This window comes from Panicum virgatum, chromosome 6N (assembly GCF_016808335.1).
Source record: "Panicum virgatum strain AP13 chromosome 6N, P.virgatum_v5, whole genome shotgun sequence".
Taxonomy (NCBI): domain Eukaryota; kingdom Viridiplantae; phylum Streptophyta; class Magnoliopsida; order Poales; family Poaceae; genus Panicum; species Panicum virgatum.
This window is the reverse complement of record NC_053150.1, coordinates 50,937,907-50,962,526: the sequence shown is the minus strand read 5'-3', so window position 1 is coordinate 50,962,526 and position 24,620 is coordinate 50,937,907. Positions and strand designations below refer to the sequence as shown.

Genomic DNA, 24,620 nt, shown 5'->3' with positions numbered 1-24,620 from the left:
GTCCAGGGCCCCCAGCTGTTTTGGCTGAGGGCTACCTCCCCCGGGACATGTGGCGTCACCGGATCCTCCCCAAGCGGGGAGCGGATCCGGGGCCGTTTGCTGAGAGTAGGGCTCCAGACCTCAGGGGTCCGGCTGTGCGACCGTTAGGGCGTAGTTAAGGATAACTACGAGGCTCTCGCCTAGACACAGCAAGAGGGAGTACCCCGGTCCTGGGGTACCGACAAATGCTTTAGCTACAACAGCAGTGCTAGTTTTTCACTAACTGTGATACACAATCTGTAATGATGTTTTACATCGAAGCGGGGTTTTTTTAGCAAATATACCAGTACGTTGCTACTTGAAATCATATAAATATATTGATTAGCATAAAAAATATATATTATACACAGTGTCTTATAATAATATAGTATAACTGTCAGTCTAGTTTACTCATCAAGAGCTAATTCTAAAATGGCAGAAGTCTAGATCACCCCCAACTACGAGGGGTGGAGAACATAATCCCCTCAACTATAAAACCGGATATTCTACCCCCCTGAACTTTTCAAAACCGGTCAAATTACCCCTGGGGCAGTTTTGAACGGTGGTTTTGTTATTTTCTTTTTTTTCTTTATTTATTTTGGTTGAATTTTTAAAAAATCATAATAAATCACAAAAAAATAATAAAATAAAAAATCCAATTTTGTTGGACTCTACATGAGTAGATCTATACATTGACATATAATATGCTATGTTTTAGTATAAAGTTTTTTTACTTTAGATTTAGATCTAATTTTTCTATAATTAAATGGAATAATTCATAGCCGCACTTTCTATGGCTCAATTGAGGAAATTTCACCTCAATTGAAAAAATAATTTTGAAAAATATAAAAAAAAAAACGCTTGATACGGTATAGATCCCTCCTCCCTCGGTACTCACTCGGCTCTTCTCCTCAAGCACGAGCCATCACCACCACCGCCACACCAGCCCTGAACCCCTAACCCACTGCCCCTCGAATCCACCCGAAATATTTATTCCCTTCGATTCGCCGCCGAGCGAAACCGGGGAGGCTATTTATCGCGCGCGCTGCTGGAGCTCGAGCTGTCGCAGAAGGGAGGCGCAGCTCGCTGGTAGGTGGGCCCGCGCGTGGACTGTGCTTCTTCAATCTCGAGCCAGCGATGGTGGTTGGCGCCGGGGTTAGGGGAGGGGGGTGGCCGGGGTCCGAGGGGTGGTTGGTGGGGGGAGCGGCCGCCGGCGAGGTCGCCGGCGGCCGGGGTGGTGGAGGGCGGCGGCGGCCTTAGGATCTAGGGTTGCTGGGGGTGGCGGCGGCAGCGGTGAAGGGCTCCATGGCCACCGGACCTAGAAGAGAAGGTGGTGGGGGGAGGAATCGACCGGCGGTGGGCGGTGGTGTGTGGGCGGGTGGTGAGGCGGCGCTCCGTGCCGCCGGCGCCCACCCGGCGGCCGGGCCAGGTCCCGGGCGAGGGCGTGGCACCGGAGAGGTTAGGGGAGGACGGGGATGTGCCGGCGGTGGTTGGTGGGCGGACGGCGCGGCGGCGAGAGCCGCCGGCCGGGGCGGAGGACGAAGGGGCGGGGGCGGAGGACGCGGGGCGGGGGCGGAGGACGAAGCACCTTCTGCGAGTGGATCGATTCCCCCGAGCGAAACACCGACGACTTTTCCTGAGGAGAATAGGTAACAAAACGGCTGCCTTCCCATCTTTTCTCAGGCCGACCACGCCTTGCATGCCTTTGACCAGATTTACGCCACGGTTTTATGGTTTTTGCTTCGATTTGCTCTCAGCTCTTGATCCATGGATTACGAACTCCGATGATCTCGGGCTCCATTGGGGAGGGTTGCACGAATAATTTTTCCATTCGGATGGGCTGAAATCCAGCCGGTTGACTGTTTCGGGCTTGGGCTCATCATCAGCAGCCGTTCGGCCCGTTCGGATGGTCTAAACCCGGCGGTGGCCTTCCTCCTTTCTCCCCCCTCACTCGTTCCGTTGCCCAATTCTGCTAGGGTTCGCTCTCCTTCCCGCCCCCTTTCCGCCGCCGTCGTGCCCGCCGTCCCCCTTCGCGCCGGCGGCCTCCCTACTGCACGCCTCCGTCACTCAGATCGCCGAGCTACCCTCGACCTGCCCGCCTCCCTCCGTCCAACCGCGGGCCTGCACCAAGGCCCCCGCCTTCCTGAGTGACGGAGCCGCGCTGCCGCCTCTGGTCCAGCACGCCCCCCATTCAGCTCCAGGTAGCAGTCCAGGCCTAATCTTTGTAGGCAAGTTTTCTTCGTCGCAGATGTGCCTCCTCCGCTGCGTCCTGCTGCATTTGATGTTTGTTCCCTTCATTGGCAGGAACGAGTGACGGAGGGAGCAGGCTTCGTGACCGTCGTCCAGTAACCTGCGGCTCACCTGCTCAGTCACGGGGGCCTCCGCTCCCCTCCCGTTCAAAGAACTTGTCTTGCTGCTTCTGCCCCAAAACTCCTGGTGAGCTCTCTTACCACGAATCACTCGAGTGCATCCTCGTGTCTGCTGATTTTTTTCTGTTTTGTGAGGGGGTGTCATGTACATGCTGGATTAAATGTGACACATGACTAGTAACCATTCCGTGTAATTTGCGTGCATAGATCTTTGCCTGCTCCGTTGGGGGAGGGTTGCATCGCTTACGATAGAATAAATAGATGCAGAGCTGCTTGATTTACTATTTAACCCCACTGTGTCACTTTCTACATGTGCTGCACATAGATAGGGTTTCATGTCTAGTCCTGCATCATTCTGAGCAAACAATTGTGCATTTGGATTGTCAGATGTGCTCCATTTTCTAGCCAGTGAATCACGAAGCATCAGTGTTTCATACAACTGTTTGCACTATTATTGTTTGTTTGCATATATTTTCAACTCCAGCAGCCCATAATTTAGAACGTCAATCATTTGTTGCTGACATCATTTTGTATAATCCTCCCAAAGTTTCCTTGCTGACATCAAGTGCTGATGGAAATGATTGAGTACATCGATGTCACATGAATTAGAATTCGAGGCAGTTCTCATTGATTAAATTTTAGCACCATGATGGGTTGCCATTTTAAAGTTTTCTGCTTAATCACATTTTTTACTGCTAGTACTTCTGTACTTTGCCATAGTTGAATTATTTTTCTCAGAGCAGGAAAGTATGATGGATTTTATTGTGTGGCGGACTTAGCGTCCTGGTTATTAAAACGTCGTTTTCACGAGAAAACGTTCTTGTGAAATCGACGTTTAAACGTTAAAACGTCCGTTTAAACGATAAAACGTCCATTGTTTCGTTAAAATCTACCCTCTATTCGTTTCGTCGTTTTATCGTTTTAATAACCCTGCTTAGCTTACATGTCTCACTGTTCTAAATATCCAATACCAAGTGCAACTGTGCAAAATTTGAGCGAAACCATGAAAATAATTTTAGAGAACTAACAAACTTTCCCTTGATACTAGTAGAAGTTTTATACTTTCGTGTTATGTGACTGAGTTTTGTTATTTTGGCAGGAAGCAAGATGAGCTTGATATCCCAGAATGCCCAGAAGCGCCGCCTGGAGAAAAGTGGAACTGATGATGAAAATGATGAGGGCATTGGCTCTCCTGTTGCTATGGATGGAGAGATTGGGAAGGGCACCAAGTTGAAGAATCACAATAAGGAAAAGAAGAGGAGGACTAAGGTGTCGAAGGCCCAGCAGAACAAGGAGGAAGAGGAGATGCGGCAGCTGGAGAGCTCGCTGTTTGGTGCCCTTTACGCGCCACTGGAGTTTGGCACTGAGGTAGGGGCTGCAGTGGCAGCTCCTGAAAATGATGCACCTTTATTCTTCACCGATAGGTCTGCTGCTGATGGTGTGGATGACTTGCCTATTTATGAGGAAGACTTGGCCCATGGTGAGGAAGAAGATGAGGTGGTTATCAAGGGGAGAAAGCCTGTGTGGATAGATGAAGAAGAGGAGAGGACAGAGGTGGACATTGCGAAGGTTGCAAGGTTGAGGAAGCTGAGAAAAGAGGCTGATGAGCATTTGATATCAGGGAAAGAGTACGAGGCTAGGTTGCGTGGTCAGCATGCTAAATTGAACCCCTTCACTGGCTGGGCTGATATGGACCGGAAAAGCTCTATTCCTGCCATGTCAGATGGTGAGTCCGATGATGAGGGGGGTGTTGATGATATCCTTCAGAATAACGATGAGCTTGTTGTCAAGGATACTGTTAAGCTTTTACCTGGGATGCTAGAGTTCTCAAGGCTTGTAGATGCCAATATCCAGGATCCATCGAGTGGCCCTATTAATTCAGTGCAGTTTCATAGGAATGGGCAGCTGATGCTTGCTGCTGGTTTGGACAAGCATTTGAGATTTTTCCAGATTGATGGAAAGAGAAACCCGAAGATCCAGAGCATATTTATTGGGGACTGTCCAGTACTCAAGGCTTCCTTTCTACCGGATGGCTCTGAGGTGATCCTTTCAGGCAGAAGAAAGTTCTTCTACTCATTCGATCTGGTAAAAGCTGCTGTTAGCAAGATTGGACCTTTGACAGGGCGTGAGGAGAAAAGCTTGGAGAGCTTTGAGATATCACCCGACTCAAGAACCATTGCTTTTGTCGGTAATGAAGGGTACATCCTTCTTATTTCTGCTAAGACAAAGCAGCTCATTGGAACCCTCAAGATGAACGGTAGTGTGCGATCATTGGCCTTTGCGAATGGTGGGAATCAGCTACTAAGCAGTGGTGGAGATGGGCATGTTTACCACTGGGATCTTGGAACAAGGAAGTGTATCCACAAGGCGATGGACGACGGTTCCCTGGCTGGCATTTCGCTTTGCACCTCCCGGGACAGCTCTTTGTTTGCCACAGGCTCCACCAGTGGTATTGTGAACGTGTACAAGAGGGATGATTTTCTTGGCGGGAAGAGGAAGCCACTGAAGACAATTGAGAACCTTACCACTGATGTCAGCGAGATGAAATTCAATCATGATGCCCAGATCTTGGCGATTACCTCGAGAAAGGAGAGGAATGGGATGAGGCTCGTGCACGTCCCATCCTTGAGCGTGTTCCAGAACTGGCCAGGGCCTCGGTTCAGCCTTCACTACCCTCGGTGCCTGGATTTCAGTCCGGGCAGCGGGTTCTTGTCAGTCGGACACGCTGGTGGGAAAGTCTTGCTGTACAAACTGCACCACTATCAAAATGCCTGAGCCTTGAAAGTGTACTGGGGAAATCCAGTTTTGACACTTTTCTAGTTTTTGAGAACTCCTTTGCTGTTTGTACGCTGATTCTTGCTAGTCAGTTATTATCGAGTTGTACCGCCACTCACTGATTTCGGTGCTTATCACAAGCTGGCAATCTGTAATTTGTATTTTGGTTATGCTTCTGTTGGCGGTTTAAAAAACCTTACTCTGGAGCACAATCTTCGCCCTGTCAGTTTTGCTAATCGATCCATCTACCTCAGGAGATTACTACGCAAAGTAATAATTTCTTGCACACTTTTTTTTTGCTTTTATGCGTCACCGAACAGTATATTACTGACGGGGCGAAGATTAGATGGCATACAAGGAATTCCCCCAAAAACGAAGGTTCTTTGGTACCTTGTGTTTCTGATTAAACAGAAGGTTGTGTTTTCTCCAAGCTATGTCATAGTGTATTCTTTTTTAAATTAGCAACACAGCTTCCAAGGTTGTATTACAAGCAGAGCTTTATGTAACCATGTTGTATGGAAACAGTGGAAACGCAGAGCCAAGGCATTATTTGTTGACAGACAAGAAAGAGAACACAAATATTATGAACACAACAAAGAGAAAAAGGATGAAACATACAGATGCAAAGATTAATTGCAGCCGTTCTCAAGCATATGAAGTACACGTGTTAAAAAAATTGCATTACTCCTTTCTTCCCCCTTCCTCTATAGTAAACACACATAATTCAGATGTATAAAAAGACAAATAATTGATAAAATTGGTATTACCCAGAAACAAATGCTATTTCTTTACATGAGTTGAGTTGAACATTTTGTCAGGCTTCTGAAGGTGTATCAGGAGCCGCAGCCGCTTGATAGGGTGCATTTACAAGAAGGGGAGACAATGCCTTGATTACAATGCTCATGCTTGGTCTGAACTCAGATTCATATTGAGCGCAGAGAGCTGCCACTGCCGCAAGCTGCATCGACAGCAAAGAAAACAACTGCTGAGGGCATTGTGTTTCACTAAGTTGGTTCTAGCAATGCAGAGTTATGGGTTACTTCAAAATCTCACCAGCCAGTTGGAGAAATATGTATTTTGGATATATTAAGTTACATATCACGGGCATAGACAGAAGGAGAGTTGAAGACATACCTTGGCAACACCCTTTGGAGGGTACTCTCCATTTAATCTTGGATCAACACATTGTTTCACCTTGTCCTCACCGAGCCTTGGTGTTGCCTGAGTTGAAGATGGAACAACAAACATGATAAAATCAATGTGCAAAAATAACAGCATAAATTTTGGAATATTTATTCCTGATAATGTCGTAAATCTTTTCTAAATTATAACAAATATGTTGTGGAAGTTTCTCTAAATATGATCATAATTTTTCAGGGATGATAGCAAAAACTATGCAATTTTTCAGGAGACAGTAAATTACAGTGCGAAAATGTTAACGCATACCCAAGTAACAAGACTCTGCTGGCCCCTTGGCATTGTATGATCTACAGGTTTCCTTCCAGTTAGAAGCTCTAAAAGGACAACTCCAAAGCTATAAACATCACTTTTTTGAGTCAGTTGGCCAGTCATAGCATACCTGCATTGAATAAGACATCTGTTATGTTATAAAATCATGCATATATATTTTTCCAATTAAAAAATTATCTGGTGCCGTTCATATGTATGTAAAACTAAAGATTATAAACTCCACTTATCTGTTAATTTGTCGTCACATATATGACAGTCTTGTTTAGGTATATTAGAAGCCTATTTTCCAGTTGTTATTTTTTAGTTGCAAGACAGTCAAAATATTATTACATGTTTCTTACTATTACAATGAGGCCAAATACTAATGGGGGATAATATGGGAGCGTAATCCCAAATACATTATGCAAAAAGTATGAAGAAGGTGCTACTGATATCTGAGTCAAATAATTACTCTGGAGCATGATATCCAAAGGTTCCGAGGACACGGGTAGAATGTAGGCGAGCAGCCATATCTGGAGATTGGCTTGAAAGATTGAAGTCCGCAATTTTAGCCTTATAGTCCTCAAATAAAAGAACATTGCTAGATCGCATGTCTCGATGGACTATGGAAGGTTGAACCTTCTCATGAAGGTACTCAAGACCTTTTGCAGCATCAACAGCAATTCTGACTCTTTGCATCCAGTCGAGAGCAGGACCAGGCTGCGCACCTGCGACACCTTTTCTTCCTGTTGGAAGAAAAACCAGAAGTGAAAAAAGAGAGACTTGCACATTGTCATACATGAATTCCTTTTATCCCTGGGTTCATGGCGAGAATTTTGTAAAAAGATTGATTAGCTAAGTGGTTAGGTGCATACCATGCAAAATATCATGTAGGGAGCCCATTGTAGCGAATTCATAAGCCAACAGACGTTGATCTCCTTCAATGCAATAACCAAGCATGTCCACAAAATTTTCATGTTTTAATCTTGAAACAACGGAGACCTATATCCAAAGGATAAGAGGGGGAATAAATAGATTCCAATAAAAAGCATAACTAATAATTAAAACAGTCTTGCTGAAAAGATAATTCGCAAACCAACTTTATTCCAGTTAATAAGTGGAAGAGTTTAATACATTTTAAGTCTTAGCAGTATTGGGATCTGCGCAAAGCGCAATACCTGCGCTAGAAATTCATTGTCGGGCTCAGGGTCTGCTGAAGCATCAAGCTTCTTCAAGGCTGCATGTTTTCCATTTTCCAAAACAGCATAATATACTCTTCCATATGACCCCTCACCAACCAAAGTCTTTGACCCAAAATCATCTGTCTTTTCTTTCAGTTCATCAAACGACAATGCCGGTACTTCAATGGAAGGTGGTTTCGCAGGATCACTGTTCGAAGTTAGACTGTTTCCTGAAAGGCATATGTTGAATATGGTTATGATCTCAGCAGCAGAAGCATGGAATGCAGAGAAATTATACGCAGAACAATTATTGATATACACGTAAACCCTTCTTCAATTAATAGCATGAAGCGATGAATAAATTATTAAGAAATAACTATTTAGAAGGTAGCTGAGCCACCAAAAAGTTCAATCAGCATGGGAGTCTAACTAATTAGTGTCCTCATCTGTACCAAACATGCTACCTGAAAGGTCTTGCGTAAGCTCAAATTTACCAAATTTGCATTGCAATATGGTTTGGTTAGTGCCTTAGTGGTTACACTCATAGTTGTCTGTACAGATCTTTATTTTACGGACTTGAGTCATGGTCTAGCAAGAAAGGCAAAAGGTCACCTAAGTGGTAAATACTGCTGTGCAGTCAATTTTCCTTGGCTCTGTTTTCACGAGAGAAGGATTTTGTATCGTTCGAACATCAGACCCGGATGCTAACCCTGACCTGATAAGAAACTAACATAGCAGTACTGCAGTTGCAGGCCTGTACTCAGTTTGCCTTTTGAACAAAAGTACCAGGTGGGGTTTGTGCCTCATTCTCACCATTGAGCTCTCGGAAAAAAGTAGCATCCCTGAAAATCTAATCCATCTTTCTGAAAAATATACTGTATACAGCTAGCTTGCTGACCCAGACCAGCCCTGGTATTACTTTAGACTCCAGGTTGTGAACAGCAAGGTTCAAGTCAGGTGCTTAGGTCAACAATACAATGCACACATATGAAATGTATCGATAGTTGTTGAGTGTTGGAATTGAGATACTATATCATATAACATTGTCTTTTTTTCCCATCAGAATAGAAAACTGAGCATTGACAAGTTATGTCCGGATATGTTCATCTAGTTTTATCAAGCACGAGCGTGCAATGCCACAATTATGTCCTGTGATTTCAAGCACAGGCTGAAATTTGCATTCTAGATTCTGAATCTGCTGAAGGATGATAAGGCAACATAAGTAGACATCAGAAACAACAGACGCACCACTTGTTCTGTCCGGACTTTTTGTAAATCCATTCTCATTTTCGAGATATGGTGTGTCAAAATGAGTGCAGCAAAACCACCGGCGCATGGTGACCTACTGAACTCTTCTTGCTCTTCTTTCCTGATGTAAAGAACTGCAAGAAAAAGGTAACAGTATCTGACGTAAATAGCAACAAGTTTCAAAAGTTATGTATTTGACGTAAGTAGCCCCAAAAATTGTTCCAAAAAAAAAGTTCCTTCACCCAGAAAATATAAGCTGCTGAAATGGCTTGTGCTTCTGCCGATGCTCGGGCCAAAAGGTTAATCTTTGAGTAAACCTTCAACAACTGCAAATGGCAACACTAAACCAAGAAATACCTACTACTAGCCAGCCATTCAGTTACAGACATAAGCTACTTGTAAACCGTGCATAAAGAAGGGGTGCCCAACCGAGTATTGTCTGTACGTTGTTCATCCAATGATTAACCAACAGAGACCTCTTCTTCAAACAATGGCAGCAATTTGCAGAAAGCCACAACATATGCTGCTGATCCCCGGGACATCCAAAAAGATAACAAAAGGCCGGGCAAACAAACCCGAATTCGACAAATAAAAAGCCGGGCAGAACCGCAACACCCCCATTCCCCAGGAAGCTCGCAAAATGAGAAATCGACGGCACCCTCCCTACCACCGGAATCCCCGAATCGCCGAAGCCGAGGAGGAGCGGAAGCGGAACCCACACCTGCTGCGCCGGGAGGCAATGGGGGCGGGTCTGCTCTGGGCAGTTTCTTGGGTGGCGGCTCGTCAGAGAAAGGCAAGAGATGAAGAAGCAGAGGAGGAGCGGCGGCAGTGGCTGTGGCCAAGCTGGGGGGGCGGGTGCCTTTCCGGCTGCCGCCTGCCTGTCGCCTGTCGGCCTCCCCTCCGCGCCGCCGGCTTTCCAGCTCGCCGCGGTTTTCTAATGCGTTTGGTGATCATTATTGCCCGGCTGATTGCTCTGGATGATTTGGTCGCGCTGGTCCTTGGCACTTTGGTTGATTCAACTGATCGCCGCCGCGCCGGCATAAACTAGGCTTGAAAAATCGCAACTGCTTGAGAGCAATGGTTGGTTTCTTTTGCTTATTTTTTTTTTTGGGGTGTGCAAACAAACACAAACTGTTCTTGTGGTAGAGACAGACAGACAGACAGACAGACAGGTGGTAGTAGAGCAGCGAGGAGTCGGTCGCTTTCGTCGAAGGAAAACGGAGACGCCGTCCGGCACGTTCCAACGGGAACTGGAGCAGCAGCGCAAGCCGTGTACATCTCGGCCCAAGAACACACGAGGCGGCGGCCCGGCCCGGCGAGAATTTCTGCCCACGGGCCCCTCAACTATTACTATTATTTGTTTTATCTTCTTCAATAAAAAAAATCGGATGTTTGTGCTTCTTAAACTATTGAAACCGGCCGATTTACCTTTCTAGATAGTTTTCAAAGTGGTTTTGGCTGATGTAGCATCGCGCCAGCTGTGCTATGTGGCCCCACGCTAGCCATTTGGGAGGTAAATTGAATTTTCACGAGAGTTTCAAACTTTGTAAAAAGTTGTGAAAATATTTATTAAAAACCTAAATATTTTTTTCTAGAATAAAAAAGTTATAGATATTTCTTTCCTCGTCCCCTGTGCATCGATACTATGCACTACTATTCATATAAGTCGTAGAATTATATTGGAGCTCTATAAAAGCTTCTATTCTTTTTTTCCTTCCTTGTACGTAGAGCAGAGCAGGGCACACGTTAGGATACGCGATTCTGACGGTCGGTGCTATCACCGGCGGCTGCATGGTAGCGCTCGGGCATGCCTAAGCTAGCGCGCACCTGTATAGAGGCGTGGCATGACCAGTAGCGATCTGTGGTCTGCTGGCTGCTAGAGTAGGCGCCACGGGCGACCGAGACTCGACAGCCATGGTGCGGAAACGGGCGGTGAGGGAGGAGGCACTAGAACTCGCTCGTTTAGTGCAAAGATTTGTGGACATACAATTCATCGACGATTGATGACTATCAAAAAAGCCATAGATTAATTAGTCAGAAACTGGATTTAATTAATCATCTTTTAGTTTACACGATGGTTCGTATTTTTTACTTAAAATAAACGTTATGTGATTTTGTAATGTTAAATATTTTTCTGATATTTTAAATGTATATTTATTTTAGTAAAACTATTTGTATTTTTTTAAAAAAAATATTTCTACAAATTTTTGTCAAGTCTGAGGGACTTCCTGAACTATCGCGAAAGTTCAATTTACCTCTCTTATAGCTGACGTAGTGTTACGTAGAATAGCTGGTGCGGTGCCACGTTAGCGAAAACCGCTTTGAAAACTACTTGGGGAGATGAATCGGCCGGTTTCAATAGTTCAAGGAGCCCAAATATTAAACAGGACCTAAATTAAATATGCTCCACGGCTTAAAAGATGGAGGTAATGTTTCCCTTAAATCGTTCAAACAAAAATTCATTTTATTGTCTCGCTTCTACAAAACCTACCACTTTTAAACAAAAATTCAGTTTGATGTGTTGCAAAAAATTTATAAGATCATAAAAAAATCAAATTCATAGCAAAAACAAAAAGGCAAAATTGGCTAGAGGACACTAAAAAAAGATGGCTTTTGCTCCAGGCCACTAAAAAAACTTGTCTTTTCCACAACACACTCTAAAACCATAGCAATTTACTGCAGGACATTATACCTCTTATTATACTCATTTTTAATGAGAAGGCATGCGAAAAGCCGATTGTACCCCTTGTCTTCTCCTCTCCCTGCCTCCCGACGCCCCCAATCCCACACCTGACCCCGGCGGCAGCCGCTCTGCTCCTGCTCCGGCGAGCCATCTCCGGCCAGGCCGCGCGCGCAAGGGGGACGCTGCCACAGGTGGCCACGCGCGTAGGGGGCGCTCGCCACAGGGAGCCTCGCGTGCAGGGTGCTCTCACTTGAGCAAGCCCAGCAGCTCGTTTGCAGCACGCCTCCTCACCCTGCAGCACGGTGCTGCACAGGAACACTCAAACAGGAAACAAGCACGACAGAGCACATCGCCATGGCTGCACCGGCAGCAGGGAGGAAAGCAAAGAACAGAGAAAAAAATGGACCGCAGCTCGGGGCAACCAGCGGAATCCTGACACCGCAATCATCGCCACGTCAATAGGAGCTCCATCGTCGCCTTCCTCATCCCCAGCATGTGCTTGCGATGCCCTGCCGGCCCCGCCTGCAGCTCCGGCGTTCCGCCTTGCGCAGCTGCACCCATGGTCGTGCGTCCCGAGCGCCTGGTGCGGCTCGGGTCCGGGCACCGGCCCCGTGCGGCGTGGGTCTGCCGCCGGCTGCAGGCAGGAGCAGGAGCGGGGGCGCCGCCGGGGAAGGCAGGTAGCGGCCGCCGGTGAGCTTCGATTTTGGAGGCTCGCGGGTCCAGGGAAAGGAAAGAGACAGGGGTATAATCGTCATTTCGCGTGACTTTCTATTAAAAACGACTATAATAATGGTATAATGTTCTATAGCTAATTACCGTATATTTACAGTGTGAAGCGACAAATACAGTTTTTTTTAGTGGCTTGTGGCAAATTCCACATTTTAACGGGGTTCATGGGCCAATTTTGCCAAACAAAAGAGAAAGAGTTTGAACGGTTCATTCCATTCCATCTAAAGAGTAGCTTCCTCAATCCTCAGGTGGCAGCCCTTTGGAGATTCAGAATTGGAGCTCGAGCTGCTAAAAAAAAAAGAGTTAAATACACCAGCGGCCCTCGAACTTGTCCTGGTGTGCCACTTAGGTCCACGAACTCGCAAAATCGAAATCTAGCACCCTGAATTTGTTAAGTTGTGCCACTTTGGTCCATACCCCTTCAACGGACATGAATATATGCAAAAAAGCCCTTGAGTTTTTCATCTTCTATATCTACGTCCTCGTCACTTTCACCTCTCTCCTCCCCCACAAGCGCCGCCGCTGCCGCCGGAGGCCGCCAGGAGCGCCGCCAGGAGCGCCGCCGCGGCACTGCGCTCCTCCCTGCTCCCTCCTCTGTGCCGACGCACCCCTCCTCGCGGTGGAGGCCATGGCATGGCGGAGCTCGTGCGGCCATGGCCGAGCTCGTGGCGGCGGCGTGCCGCCCCCTCCTTTCTCTCTCCTCCTCCACCTCCTCCTCCCTCTGCCGCACTGAGCTCGTCCCACCATCTCCCTCCTCGAGCGCGCTACTCCACACCCCGCACGCGGGCGCGTGCCCTGCGGGGGCTTGGGCCCGCCTCGCCGCCACCTCGGCCTCGCTCCCGTTCGAGGCGCCCGCGGCGCGGCTCCGAGCAGATCCGGGCGGCGGGGGGAGGACCGGTGGCGCGCAGGGCCGGCGCCGCGGCACGCCGCCCTTGGCACACCGCTGTTGCGGCCTCTGGATCCTCGTGCCGCTGCTGACCTGCGCCCGCCACCGCCGACCCGAGCCCGCCGCAGCCCCAAGATCCTCATGCCGCCGCGGACAAGAGCCCGTCGCCGTGCGCTGCAGCAGACTCGCCCCGTCGCCGCGACCCCGAGCTCCTTGCGTTGCTGCTGTCCAAAGCCACCGCGGTCCCGAGCTCCTCGCGCCGCCATGGCCTGGAGCTCCTCGCGTTGCCTCGGACTAGCACCTGGCCGCGCGATCCCGAGCTGCTCCCACCGCCGCGGATCCGCGCTGTCGTGCGCCGCCGTCGACGCACATCCTCCGCCGCGGCGTTGTTGCGGCCTCAAGCTCCTCGCACCGCCATGGACCCGAGCCCGGCGTTGTGTGCCACCGTAGATCCACGCCCGCCGCCGTGGCCCCAAGCTCGCGCAGCCACGGATCCGCACCGCCGTCCCCTGCTCCTCCGCCGCCGCCACAAGCCCTGCACTTGCGGCTGGAGCTCGCGAGGAGGGGCCGGCCACCTGCCGCTGCAGTAACTCGCCGCCGCTGGGGCCAAGCCGAGGCGGAGGAGATAGGGCGGGAGGCAGGGGGCGCTGGCGTGGAGCCGCCGCGTGCTCCGCCCGGTCCTCCCTCCCGCGGCGGAGAGGGCCAGAGATGGGGCACAACGTGGACGGCGCTGTCGCTCCCAGGCGCCGCCGCCGGCGAGGGAGCAGGGAGGGGGGGGGGGTGCGGCAGCTCGCTGCCGGGGCAGGGAGGGCGGCGCGTCGAGCAGGGGCCGGGGTCTGGGAGGGAGAAGAAGGGAGGAGGGAAGTGAGTGGGTGAAGGTAGAAGATAGTAACTTTGGAGGGTTTTTTTGCATATGTGCATGCCACGTGGCGCCATGTGAAGGGGTATGGACCAAAGTGGCACAACTTAACAAGTTCAGGGTGCTAGATTTCGATTTTGCGAGTTCGTGGACCTAAGTGGCACATCAGGACAAGTTCGAAGGCCGCTGGTGTATTTAACTCAAAAAAAAAAATTGGAGCTCGAGAGAAGCTCGGCGAGCACGCCAAACCCGACCGTCGGGGGAGAAAGCGAGACGTGGCCCGAGCCCGACTCCCTCGCCCAACGCTCCACTCCCATCACCACCACCTCCTCCGCGGCTCCCCGTCCGCCCCCCTCGTCCCCGACCCCGGCGATGGCGGCAGCGCAGCAGAAGCCCGCCAAGCGGCTGGGCGGCATGGCGGAGGCGCTCGCCATCGCCGCCGACCTCGGGTTCCCCGCCCCTCCGCCGCAGGTGCGTCGCCCCAGCTTGACTCCCCGCCCCGATCTGTAGCTCGCTGCCTAATCCTGCCGCCCAACCACCTGGTTTCGTTCGTTCCCGCCGCGCTTCAACCAGATCCGACACTTCCAATCGGATTCCGGTTCGTTTCTGAAGCGAAAATTGTAGGGATTGGTTCGTTGAAACGGCGGCTCCTGGAGAAGGTGATTGCGGAGAGGATTGTGAATTGTAGGTTTGGAGAGAAGCATTGCTGTGGAGATTTTGCCATCAGTTGTGCGATCTCGTGTGTTTGGGTGGGTTTAGCATTTGGTTCGGTTAAGAGAGAGTGTTGGGTAATCTTGCGAGGAAAACTTGTGGGCTAGGCTCTACAATTCGGATGATGCTGTTCTTCATCTTGTGAAAGTTTGCGACTTCAGAACAACATGCGAATGTGATGGAAACTGTGAGATATGAACGAGTGCTGTGTTATGCTGTATCTGTTTGTTTTATCTTAGATTACTTGCGCAAAAATTAGTGGTTTATATGCCATGAGTGTGGAACCGGCACTGGACAGTGGACACTTGTAATGCAAAGGGTCAGGTAGTCAATAGATGGCCGTCTGGATTTCTGCTAGGTACAATGTGATTTAAAAGAAGTCTATTTCTCAAGTCCTTATTATTCCCTGCTCTCTCTTGTTTCAGGATGATCAGGGTAGCACAGACAAAAGCGATGATTTAGTGAGGGTTTTGAGGGAACTGACTGTTGTGCAGAGGAACATTGCCAACTTGCAAGTGGAGCTACAGGGAAGAAAGGTGACGTGTTGATATCCAGTTGTTAGGCTCTATATGTTTGCGCCAGTTCCACACACCATGCGAATGCTCTCTTAATTTGCCACCTAGAGTTACGTTTTTAGATCCTGTATGACATGGTAATGGTTCCACAGTTAAAATGTTTCATCATGTTTTTTAGTGAGCACCCTTTATATTCTCTAGCTATAGTGGTCAGATTATGATTCTTTTTGGCAAGTGGGCCATTTCACACTTGGGTTGCTCGTGAAAGGAGATTCTAGGCAGAAATGGGACTCCTTAGGGAATTACAGCATTTTGGGGATACATTTCTTTTCATATCAGATATCTTCATTTTGACTGTTAGGATGAGCAATTTCTTTACCATGAATTCTTATGGTCATACCAAATTGAATGCCTTTTCTCTTCTATTTCAAAATTAATTTTGTCTCATGATCGATCTGGTAGTGGTAGATAACTAGATACCCACATTTAATGGAACTAAGTTTGACTCTTGAAGGATTATACGGAACACATGATTATCCTTAAGAGGTTAATGCTTAGCCTTTTTGAGCCTAGAAGATAAAATAATACTGTTTATGCTATAACCCATAAACTTTCCAGCATGCCATTTTTCAATAGTGCCGTATCCATTTACATACCTTTTCTTTTCAGGGCTTATGTTTTGATTCTAGGGCATTATCATTGGTCATATTCATAAAGTTTTTGTTTGCCACAGGATGATAAAAACATTGCTCACTTGACACATGTTAGTGAGATGGAAAAGAAGTGTGAATCTTTGGCCAAAATAACTTCTATTTTGAAAGATGTTATTCAGAACAAGGTAATGGAAGCCACATGTTCTTATTTTTCTTCTCTTGCTTTCTTCTTTTCTTGAGCGCCGAGGCTACACATTGTTTGGCTCAGTTGCATTAAGAACAGCTATTCATGCAAACATTAGCCAATAGTACAACATCTACATATCTAACATTGCAGCAATTTTCTATCAGGATCGCATTATTGCCCGGTTGCAACAACCTTATTCCCTTGATTGCATACCTGTTGAAGCTGAATACCAGGTAGTTTTCTTGATGTTTTCATCTTGTTATTTGTATAGCAAACATGCTATGCATGAGACTGTTGGCTTACACCTGCTTAAGCATTTTCATTACTAAAGATAGACATGGTGTTCTGAGTGGATATCTCCTTCCTTGTTTAATGTGCCATTTTCTTCTCAGAAACAATTCTCGGAGCTACTTCTGAAAGCAGCAAGTGACTATGGGGCACTGACAGCATCGGTCGGTGATTTCCAGTGGAGCCAGAACTTTAGGGAGCCACCTGCTGTCTGGGGGGTAAGTTGAAAGTATTTTTTTTCTAATAAATTAAATAGTAGTTATAACCCATTCATCCTTTGAAATGCTTTCCACTTGGATAAATATACTCACGCTACCATTCTCATGTTTAGACTTCAGAGATGGCATATGCTTAATCATGCATCCATGGCTGGATAACAGTGCACTTTGCTGTACATAGTGATTGACAGGCATTAGAACAGCTCAAATTTCTTTTTGTACGCATGTCCTTTTGTCTTTACTCATAGATTTAATTCCTCTGGTCATCTTCATGAAGGAAATGCTGCGGCCAATACCTGCTGCACTTGCTTCCTGCACCCGGTTCTTTGAGGCCATGTCTGCGATGAGGGAATCCTTCTCGACTCTTCAGAAGCTGCGCGTCGGCCATTCCTCTCTATTGATGACCCCAAGCGGCCCTAGCGGCGATTCAAAGTTCTTGACACCACCCCAATGGAGAGACAGCTCAATGCTTGATAGCTGGAAGCAGGTGGATGACATCAACCCCGAGAGCGACGGGCTCGACAGCATGAACAGGAGATTGTCATGGCCGTCCTCCATCAAGAGGGACCCGTAGTTCACTGATCACCCACGTTGAATTTGTGTTTGTATCTTGTATAAATAGGGATATATATACCGTCTTGTTAGTTTGTCATTCATAACTTTAAAAAAAAAAAGGTTTGTCATTCATTTTTTGTGCTTTGGGCCCGATTACTTGGATCCATTTGGCGTGTTCGAGCTAAGTGAGAGATGATGTTAGAAATGATTTGTTAAGTTTCTTACTAAAATCGATATTCTGGCAAATTCAATGTTTGCATACGGATACACACTCTGTCCTTAAGGATCAGGAACTGTGCGATTTATCTAGCAAATCTGACAACTGAGTTCATCTCTGGAAGAAATGTCACGAAAGGAACCCTGCTCTGCGCATGAAAGATGCTGTTCCAGGTTTTGAAACGCGTCACCACACTCCAAATTGCATCAACTATTGAGGACGGCAAGATTGAATTTGAATCGATTGTGATAATGAATGAATCAATGATGACCTGATGCATGCTTGATTCTGGTCTTTGTAAACCTTCCAGATCCAGGCTCGGCGTGGTTTGGCTTGCAAACGAACAAAAGACAAACCGTAGGCTTTGCGCAAATATTATGAATAGGATTTGTATTCAATAATAAAATAGTTCCATGGGACAATCTATACGACTGGAAGAAAAGGACCCTACTAACGCAACGAAATTTTGTATCCTGTCTTAGTTGATTGCCTCCGTTATTCTTAAGAGTGATTAGTGAATAATTTGATTCGCGGCTTGAAATGTCACGAAAGAAAGCACTCTGCCGAGAGGGCCTCAATATAGACGGTTTTGGATGCAGTCCGACTAACGTGTTCAGTCGTCTCACAATCGTCAGTATGCAGCACTTTTTTTCTTCCTTTCTTTAACTTTTTTTTGGAGGTAACTTATTATTATTATTTTGAAACAACAATAGTGGCCAGATAATGGACCCAATGCAAAAGAAACTCATGATATGTACAACAAGAGGCCATGATTTATTATGGGCATGAAACTAATTGCAACTAATAAATAAACTTATGAAAGATACAACATCATGAAAAGGTATTTATTTTGTTGCAATTGGTTTCCAACTCAAAATAAATCATGGACTCTTATTGTAGCTATTGTGATTTTATTGTTATACCTATTATTCCCGGGAAAATATTCGGTGCAAACCACCTTCTCAGTGGACACGTGAAACCCCTTCAAAAATTATAGTTGTAAGTATCCAAAACATTCAAACGATGCACATCCATAGTGCTGAGTAGGGGGGACTACTGCATATGTTCTCGGTGAAGAAAAAAATGACAAATCGTCGATTTGTAGAAAACGAAACGAGTTTGAACAGTGTGTCTGTGTGTACCATTTTTCTGTCAGTGTTGAAGAAGATACGACCTTTAGCATGACCTGACAGGGGAGAGTGCAATAAGATAATAATGCTTCTTTAGCTTTTCAGTTCCCAGCATAAAATAAAGCACGGAGACGTACACATCTTCTTTGTGGATGATCTTAGCTTGCGGCCATGGTCCATGACTTTTTGGCCTTAAAAAAGCTACAATAAAGCATAAACCGCAGGGTCAAAGACTAGAAAGGAGCGTCTTGCCAGTGTTGCCACACGTCTCAAGTCTCTCTCGACTCTCCAACCCAATCATGAAAGCAAGACTACACCCAACACACACCATCCGTTCGTTTTCACTAGGGAAAGCTAGAAACATAGCCTACTTTGTCCCGAACCCGGAAAGCTACGGTCTGAATGAAGGTTGAATAACGCAATAAAAGAGAGAGAGAAAGAAACATTCCTGTAAACAGTGATTTTGACAGCTAACTTTTTAACACATACTCCATTTGCCTCTAAAATAATGCAATTCTAGCTTTGTCAAGTTAAATCATTTCAAATTTTAATCAAATTTATGGGTAGTACCAACATTTATAACACCAATTTGATATCACTATTGCAGAAATGACATTTGGTCCTGCATATTAGTCCCGGGAACAATAAAGGCTTTAGTCTCGGATCCAACAGCTATAGGACAGCAGGGAGCTTTAGTCCCAACCGGGACCAAAGATCCTGGACATTTGGTCCCGTGTGGTAACACCAACCGGGACTAAAAGATGATCCTTTAGTCCCGGTTGGTGGCTCCAACCCGGATCAATCGGGACTAAAGGGTCCTTCACGGGTTAGTTTAAAAGGAAGACATCCCATTCAAAGTCAAATTTGCTCTGTAGGTGGGTTGATAAGGAAGCTACTCGCGAAGGGAGACATTTTGAGTTCGATTCTTGGGTTGTCCAGTAACTTTTTACCTTGCGTAGGGGCTTTAGTCCCAGCTATTGGACCTGGACCTAAAGGGTGAGGACATTTATCCTCGCGATTCCGGTTTGAAAATCGGGACCAAAGGGAGTTGAGAATCGGGACAAAAGGCCCGTTCTCCACTAGTGTATACTCCCTCTGTTTTTATTTTCACGTCGTACTATATCAAATTTGACCAACTTTGAGCAAATTTATAGAAAAAAAATAATTTTTACAACACCAAGTTTATTTCATTGAATCCAACTATATTGATAGTGCATATGTTGGGCAGTATAGTCGTTGATATATTTTTTCAATAGACTTGATTAAAGTAATAAAATTTATTTAGAACAAACTTAATACGATATGTTAATAAAAACGAAGGGAGTATTGTACTATAAAGATATGTTTCATGATAAGTGCAATGCCACTTATTGCTAGATGATAAAAAGGATATCTTCCTGTTCTGAAAAGAAAACTAGAATTGTCGGAAACTAAAATTGGTGGTTAAAGTATCAAATAATAGAAAACAAAGTTGTCAGCGTTTCTAAATGGAGGATAGTCAACCCACCAGGAAACTATCTCAAATTTGATAAATTTTGCATAAGTGCTTTATAGGGCGGCCAACAAAAAAAAGAGAGGAAAAACACTACAAGCGGCCCTGCCCAACTCCATCACCAACCCTCCTGAACTCTGATGCGTCCAATAATGCCCCGCGCCAACCCCATCCATGTCGCCTGTCAAACCTCCTCATCCCCTGCTCCGCCTGCTCGCAACCGACCAATCCAATCTCAACTGTGAAGACCGCAGCGCGCGCGCGCCCGGGCTGGCTGTTAGTTAGGCTTGGCTTGGCTTGCAGCTTCCAGCTTGTTCGCTTCATCCCGCAGCCCCGCGCCCGCGCACCTCGCCGAGATATCAATGGCGCCGCCGCCTGAAGATGAGAGTGGCGGCGCAGGTGTTGGCCGCTGCTGCGTCGGGGGCGCGCGGTGGGTGCTGCTGGGCCTCGCGCTGGGGCAGTTCGTCTCGCTGCTCATCACCTCCACCGGCTTCGCCTCCTCCGAGCTCGCCCGCCGAGGTGCGTACCGTCCGTACACGCATGCCCTGACGCCGCCTCGCACTAGATTGATTTGCTTCACGGCCGCCGCCGCCGACGACGATGAGTGCTCCTTACTGCTGGCAGCCATAGTAGTTCCACGACAAAAGTTTGGATTTTTAACGCGACGAAAAATCTCCCAAAGATCGTGCTTTCGACTCTTCCTGCGGTGCGGCGAGCAACCACGGGAATCTAGTGGATCGTTCGCTGTTCTTTGGCCTGGCGCCGCTTTTGCTCGACACAGAGCACAGAATTCCCTAGCCTTTCCGGTTGAACCATCGGTCTTGCCTTTCCTGGGGCCTTAATTACCCATCATCTAATGTGCTCTTCTGCTTCTATTTATCTACTTAATTTGATCCCTACTTTCTTTAACGAATCATTAGGGCAAAAAGTTCAGCTCTTTTAACAGCTTCATCTGTTTCACACTTGTGACAGAGTGCACTTTGATTTTGTTCTTCCGAAGTAATTTTTGAGTTGACTGACAGGCACTGCGACATACTGAATTTTCAGGCATCAACGCACCGACATCGCAGTCGCTCCTGAACTACATCCTCCTCGCCCTCGTCTACGGCGTCGTCCTCCTCTACCGGAGGCAGCCACTCACGGTATGTCTGCCATCCATTATTTTCGTCAGAACGACCTGTCAGTTCAGAGAGTTCATACACGGAAAATGTTCAGTGACGTAAAGAACCCCTAGATTCCTCTGTTCTGGCCATTTGCGGCTTCTCTAGCACATGGCCAGCCTTGCTTTGTTCGATTTTGACCAGTGAGTGGTCTTGTTTGGATTGTCCTCTTTCCTACACCGTTGATTGAAGCTTGCAGCCCACAGTGTTTGACGTATCCTATCTTATCGCTTATATGTAGGGCCTAGCCCATGATGGCTCCCTATTTGTTATGGGTAGGCGTATATGTATAGGAACAGGAATACAGCAGGACTGATGCTTATTCTGATTCTGTTTTTCCCCTTATTAAGAGATCTAAATAAGCTCCTATTAAATTAGCTGGCACTAATCTCATGCCAGTTCGCTGAAAAAATATTCTTTTTTTTGAAACGACTGAAAAAGGATTCCAATTCTATTTTTATTTAGATAGAGCTTGGCGCAATCATGACGTGAAATTTGTAACCTTTTTGTGCAGATAAAATGGTACTACTATTTGATCCTTGGAATTATCGACGTCGAAGCAAATTACATCGGTATATAGTTGCCGCAAATTAAAAGAGAATGCAGTTTCTGTTGGTTCTGTGATTTGAATTGTCTTTTGTTGCCTTCAATTCGGGCAGTTGTGAAGTCATACCAGTACACATCATTGACAAGCGTGATGCTGCTGGATTGCTGGTCGATTCCATGCGTCATTGTTCTTACCTGGGTATTTCTCAAGACCAAGTATGGGCTCAGGAAGTTCCTAGGCGTTGGAGTTTGTGTGGCTGGCCTTATACTGGTTGTGTTTTCAGACGTCCATGCCTCTGATCGAGCTAGTAAGGATATGTTTCTCTCAAGCTATTTTAAGTCCCATACAAGATATTGAACAACAATATATTTTTTCTTTCAGCAAATACTTTCGTGAACTCTGACCAGGAGACATAGTAAAATTGTTCGATTTTATGCTTAAGATTCAAGAGCATAACATATGTTGTATTACATTTGCCTCGCAGAAGGACCTAACCCTCTGAAGGGTGATTTGCTTGTCATTTTTGGTTCGATGCTTTATGCTTGCAGTAATGTTACCGAGGTAACCAGCAACTGTTGACAAACCCTAACAAATTACTTGATGTTACTTGCATGGAACAATTTGTTTCTAGCTGTCTGTGCTGTAAAATCAGCCTTGCTGAATGGATGTACCAATTTTTCTCACTAAATTTCAGGAGTTTGTGGTCAAGAAGAGCAACAGAGTGGAGTTGATGGCAATGCTGGGGCTTTTTGGAGCAATTGTCAGTGCAATACAAATGTATCCTTGGGAATTAATCCATCAGCATCTTCAATCATATTCTATACTCTCCACCCTTTAAAATAATTTTCTATATTTTTCCCTTGACATTTTTACAGAAGTATACTCGAGAGAAAAGAACTTCATTCGATCACATGGAATGCTGGTGCAGTAAGTACTTCTCCCTGTCTTTCTCAGTCCTTGCAGACAGGCTAACTTGCAGTAGTGACCCTCTTTTGTAGAACACATGAATGCTACAAATTCTGATTTTGTTCCTTAAACTCCGATTGATGCAAATCCTAGATTGTTTCCCCCCTACAATTATCCAGACATTGATATGATTCTCCCTATCATGGCCATTTTCTGTTTCTTCAGGTGCTCCTTTTTCTTGGATTTGTAGTAGCAATGTTCCTATTCTACTCAACCGTGCCAACAGTATTGAAGGTATTGCAGGATTCCTGAGCTTAACTGATGAGTCTGACTGCTAGTATATATTTCCAAGGGTTTCCTGTTGAATATGCATTTGCATTCCCTTGCCTGTTGCAGATATGTGGCGCGACCATGCTAAACCTCTCGCTCCTGACTTCAGACATGTGGGCTGTCCTGATCCGCATCTTCGCTTACCATGAGAAGGTCTGTAAATTGCATTACTCTACGTGTTCAGACTTCCTGGCAAAGAAACTCCCTCAAATTCAAGCTAAAGATGATTCAGCTTGTCTCAGTTCCTTGATTCTGAGCAAGACTCTTCCAAAAAAAACTAAAAAACTCATGGAGCTTGTTTACGCATGACCAGGTCGACTGGATCTACTTCGTTGCTTTTGCGTGCACGGCGGCTGGCATCATCATATACTCATACAAGTATGGTTCCTTCAATCCTTTGTACCTTCATTTCAGCTATGGCCGCAACCTAGCAAGCCTATATACATGGTTCTCCATCCTACTGAGACTGATACCTCTGGTTGCACGCAGGAGCTCCAGGGAAGTGGAGGAGACGGCGCAGGTCACTGGGGCCAGTGATGAGAAGGGCAAGGAGGGGGATGAGGAGGCTGGAGCACACTACCCAGTGTGAAACTGAGCTGGCGGCAATGGCGGCTTGGTCTATAGCAAGGAAGTGCCATACTGCCATCAGCTGCAAGAACATCCAGGAGAGTACTAGGTTAGCTCTAAGTTGTAGCATGCCTTGAACGGCGGATGCATATGGCACTGGCTGAATATATAGGAAGACCTTGAGAAAGTTTAGGCCTCAGAGCAGGAAGTGTATCAGAAACAATTTGATGAATAGTAGCAGCACTTAGTTGAGACTTGATAGAGGTGGTGGAATTTCTGTAAACAGGAGCAGTTGGTAGCCCATCAACAGTCCACCACCAGAAATTTAGGCTGAGGTATTGCTTATTCTTCTTTTTCTTTTCGAAAAGGAGTATTGCTTATTCTTCAAACTTTACTGATTTTACCTTATATAGCTCATCAGTTTCCAGCACCATCAGATTTACCAAACTACTGCTACGAAAATGAAGTACTTAACAGTTAAATGGCCTGTCCAGAGATAAATATAGGTAAAATTTGGTAGTTTTCTGAGGATTTATACAGAATGTTGCTCGCCGACAAAGTTCTCCATAGTCACATAATGTTTCACAAACCATTTGGGAAACTTGCCTAGACCCTAGGGCTATAAAGCTGAATGATCTCAATGTGCTCCGGAAGTGATATCTCATCCAAAAAGCCATCTATAAGTCTATAACCCATCCTTGGCCTCGATGCGCATTGATAATGAATGTAAAACTTTAAGGCACCAACTGTAAATTTCTGCAGTTCTGCTAATGCAAATAGCTTCTGGCTTGCACAATTGGGTAAGCTTCTCGATCTCCTGCTCGAGCTCCAATCGTGAAAATAGGACAACACCAAGAGTAATGGGTATGCAGGGCTTCAGTCTCTGAATCCCTCTTATGACACTTAAACACCATACAGATCCAACTTTCTTAACCAAATAGTTTTCA

General features: G+C 46.3%; 4 protein-coding genes across 8 annotated transcripts; 3 read left to right on the top strand and 1 right to left on the bottom strand.

Annotated features, from left to right (window-relative positions):
• Positions 1–1,952: 1,952 nt before the first annotated feature.
• LOC120679378 (U3 small nucleolar RNA-associated protein 18 homolog) lies at positions 1,953–5,398 on the top strand. Of its 2 annotated transcripts, XM_039960958.1 has the most exons (4): positions 1,953–2,149; positions 2,232–2,246; positions 2,323–2,454; positions 3,487–5,398. In XM_039960958.1, exon 4 carries the CDS (start codon positions 3,495–3,497, stop codon positions 5,160–5,162), a length of 1,668 nt encoding a protein of 555 aa, XP_039816892.1. In that variant the 5' UTR covers positions 1,953–2,149; positions 2,232–2,246; positions 2,323–2,454; positions 3,487–3,494; the 3' UTR covers positions 5,163–5,398. The 2 variants fall into 2 exon arrangements, with proteins under 2 accessions (XP_039816892.1, XP_039816893.1); XM_039960959.1 differs by lacking the exon at positions 2,232–2,246 and having other exon boundaries at positions 1,953–2,219.
• Positions 5,399–5,765: 367 nt separating this feature from the next.
• LOC120679379 (PTI1-like tyrosine-protein kinase 3) lies at positions 5,766–10,115 on the bottom strand. 3 transcript variants are annotated; one of them, XM_039960963.1, is made up of 8 exons: positions 9,708–10,115; positions 9,041–9,174; positions 7,790–8,022; positions 7,487–7,613; positions 7,084–7,357; positions 6,609–6,741; positions 6,297–6,383; positions 5,766–6,120 (listed from the first exon to the last, which is right to left on the bottom strand). In XM_039960963.1, exons 2-8 carry the CDS (start codon positions 9,126–9,128, stop codon positions 5,977–5,979), a joined length of 1,086 nt encoding a protein of 361 aa, XP_039816897.1. In that variant the 5' UTR covers positions 9,129–9,174; positions 9,708–10,115; the 3' UTR covers positions 5,766–5,976. The 3 variants fall into 3 exon arrangements, with proteins under 3 accessions (XP_039816897.1, XP_039816894.1, XP_039816896.1); XM_039960960.1 differs by having other exon boundaries at positions 9,762–10,115; XM_039960962.1 differs by having other exon boundaries at positions 9,041–10,115.
• A 4,294-nt stretch (positions 10,116–14,409) lies between these two features.
• On the top strand, positions 14,410–17,591 carry LOC120680106 (AUGMIN subunit 2-like). 2 transcript variants are annotated; one of them, XR_005677468.1, is made up of 7 exons: positions 14,410–14,668; positions 15,334–15,444; positions 16,157–16,261; positions 16,428–16,496; positions 16,656–16,769; positions 17,047–17,413; positions 17,445–17,591. XR_005677468.1 is itself a non-coding variant. In XM_039961735.1 (6 exons), the coding sequence occupies exons 1-6, from the start codon at positions 14,570–14,572 to the stop codon at positions 17,341–17,343; spliced, it is 795 nt and encodes a 264-aa protein (XP_039817669.1). In that variant the 5' UTR covers positions 14,410–14,569; the 3' UTR covers positions 17,344–17,570. The 2 variants fall into 2 exon arrangements, 1 of the variants encoding a protein (XP_039817669.1); XM_039961735.1 differs by having other exon boundaries at positions 17,047–17,570.
• A 2,700-nt stretch (positions 17,592–20,291) lies between these two features.
• On the top strand, positions 20,292–24,106 carry LOC120680103 (solute carrier family 35 member F1-like). Its single transcript, XM_039961733.1, has 11 exons — positions 20,292–20,682; positions 21,211–21,305; positions 21,838–21,895; positions 21,983–22,177; positions 22,355–22,431; positions 22,565–22,647; positions 22,746–22,797; positions 23,002–23,070; positions 23,173–23,259; positions 23,420–23,484; positions 23,596–24,106. The coding sequence occupies exons 1-11, from the start codon at positions 20,526–20,528 to the stop codon at positions 23,693–23,695; spliced, it is 1,038 nt and encodes a 345-aa protein (XP_039817667.1). The 5' UTR covers positions 20,292–20,525; the 3' UTR covers positions 23,696–24,106.
• The last annotated feature ends 514 nt before the right edge of the window (positions 24,107–24,620 follow it).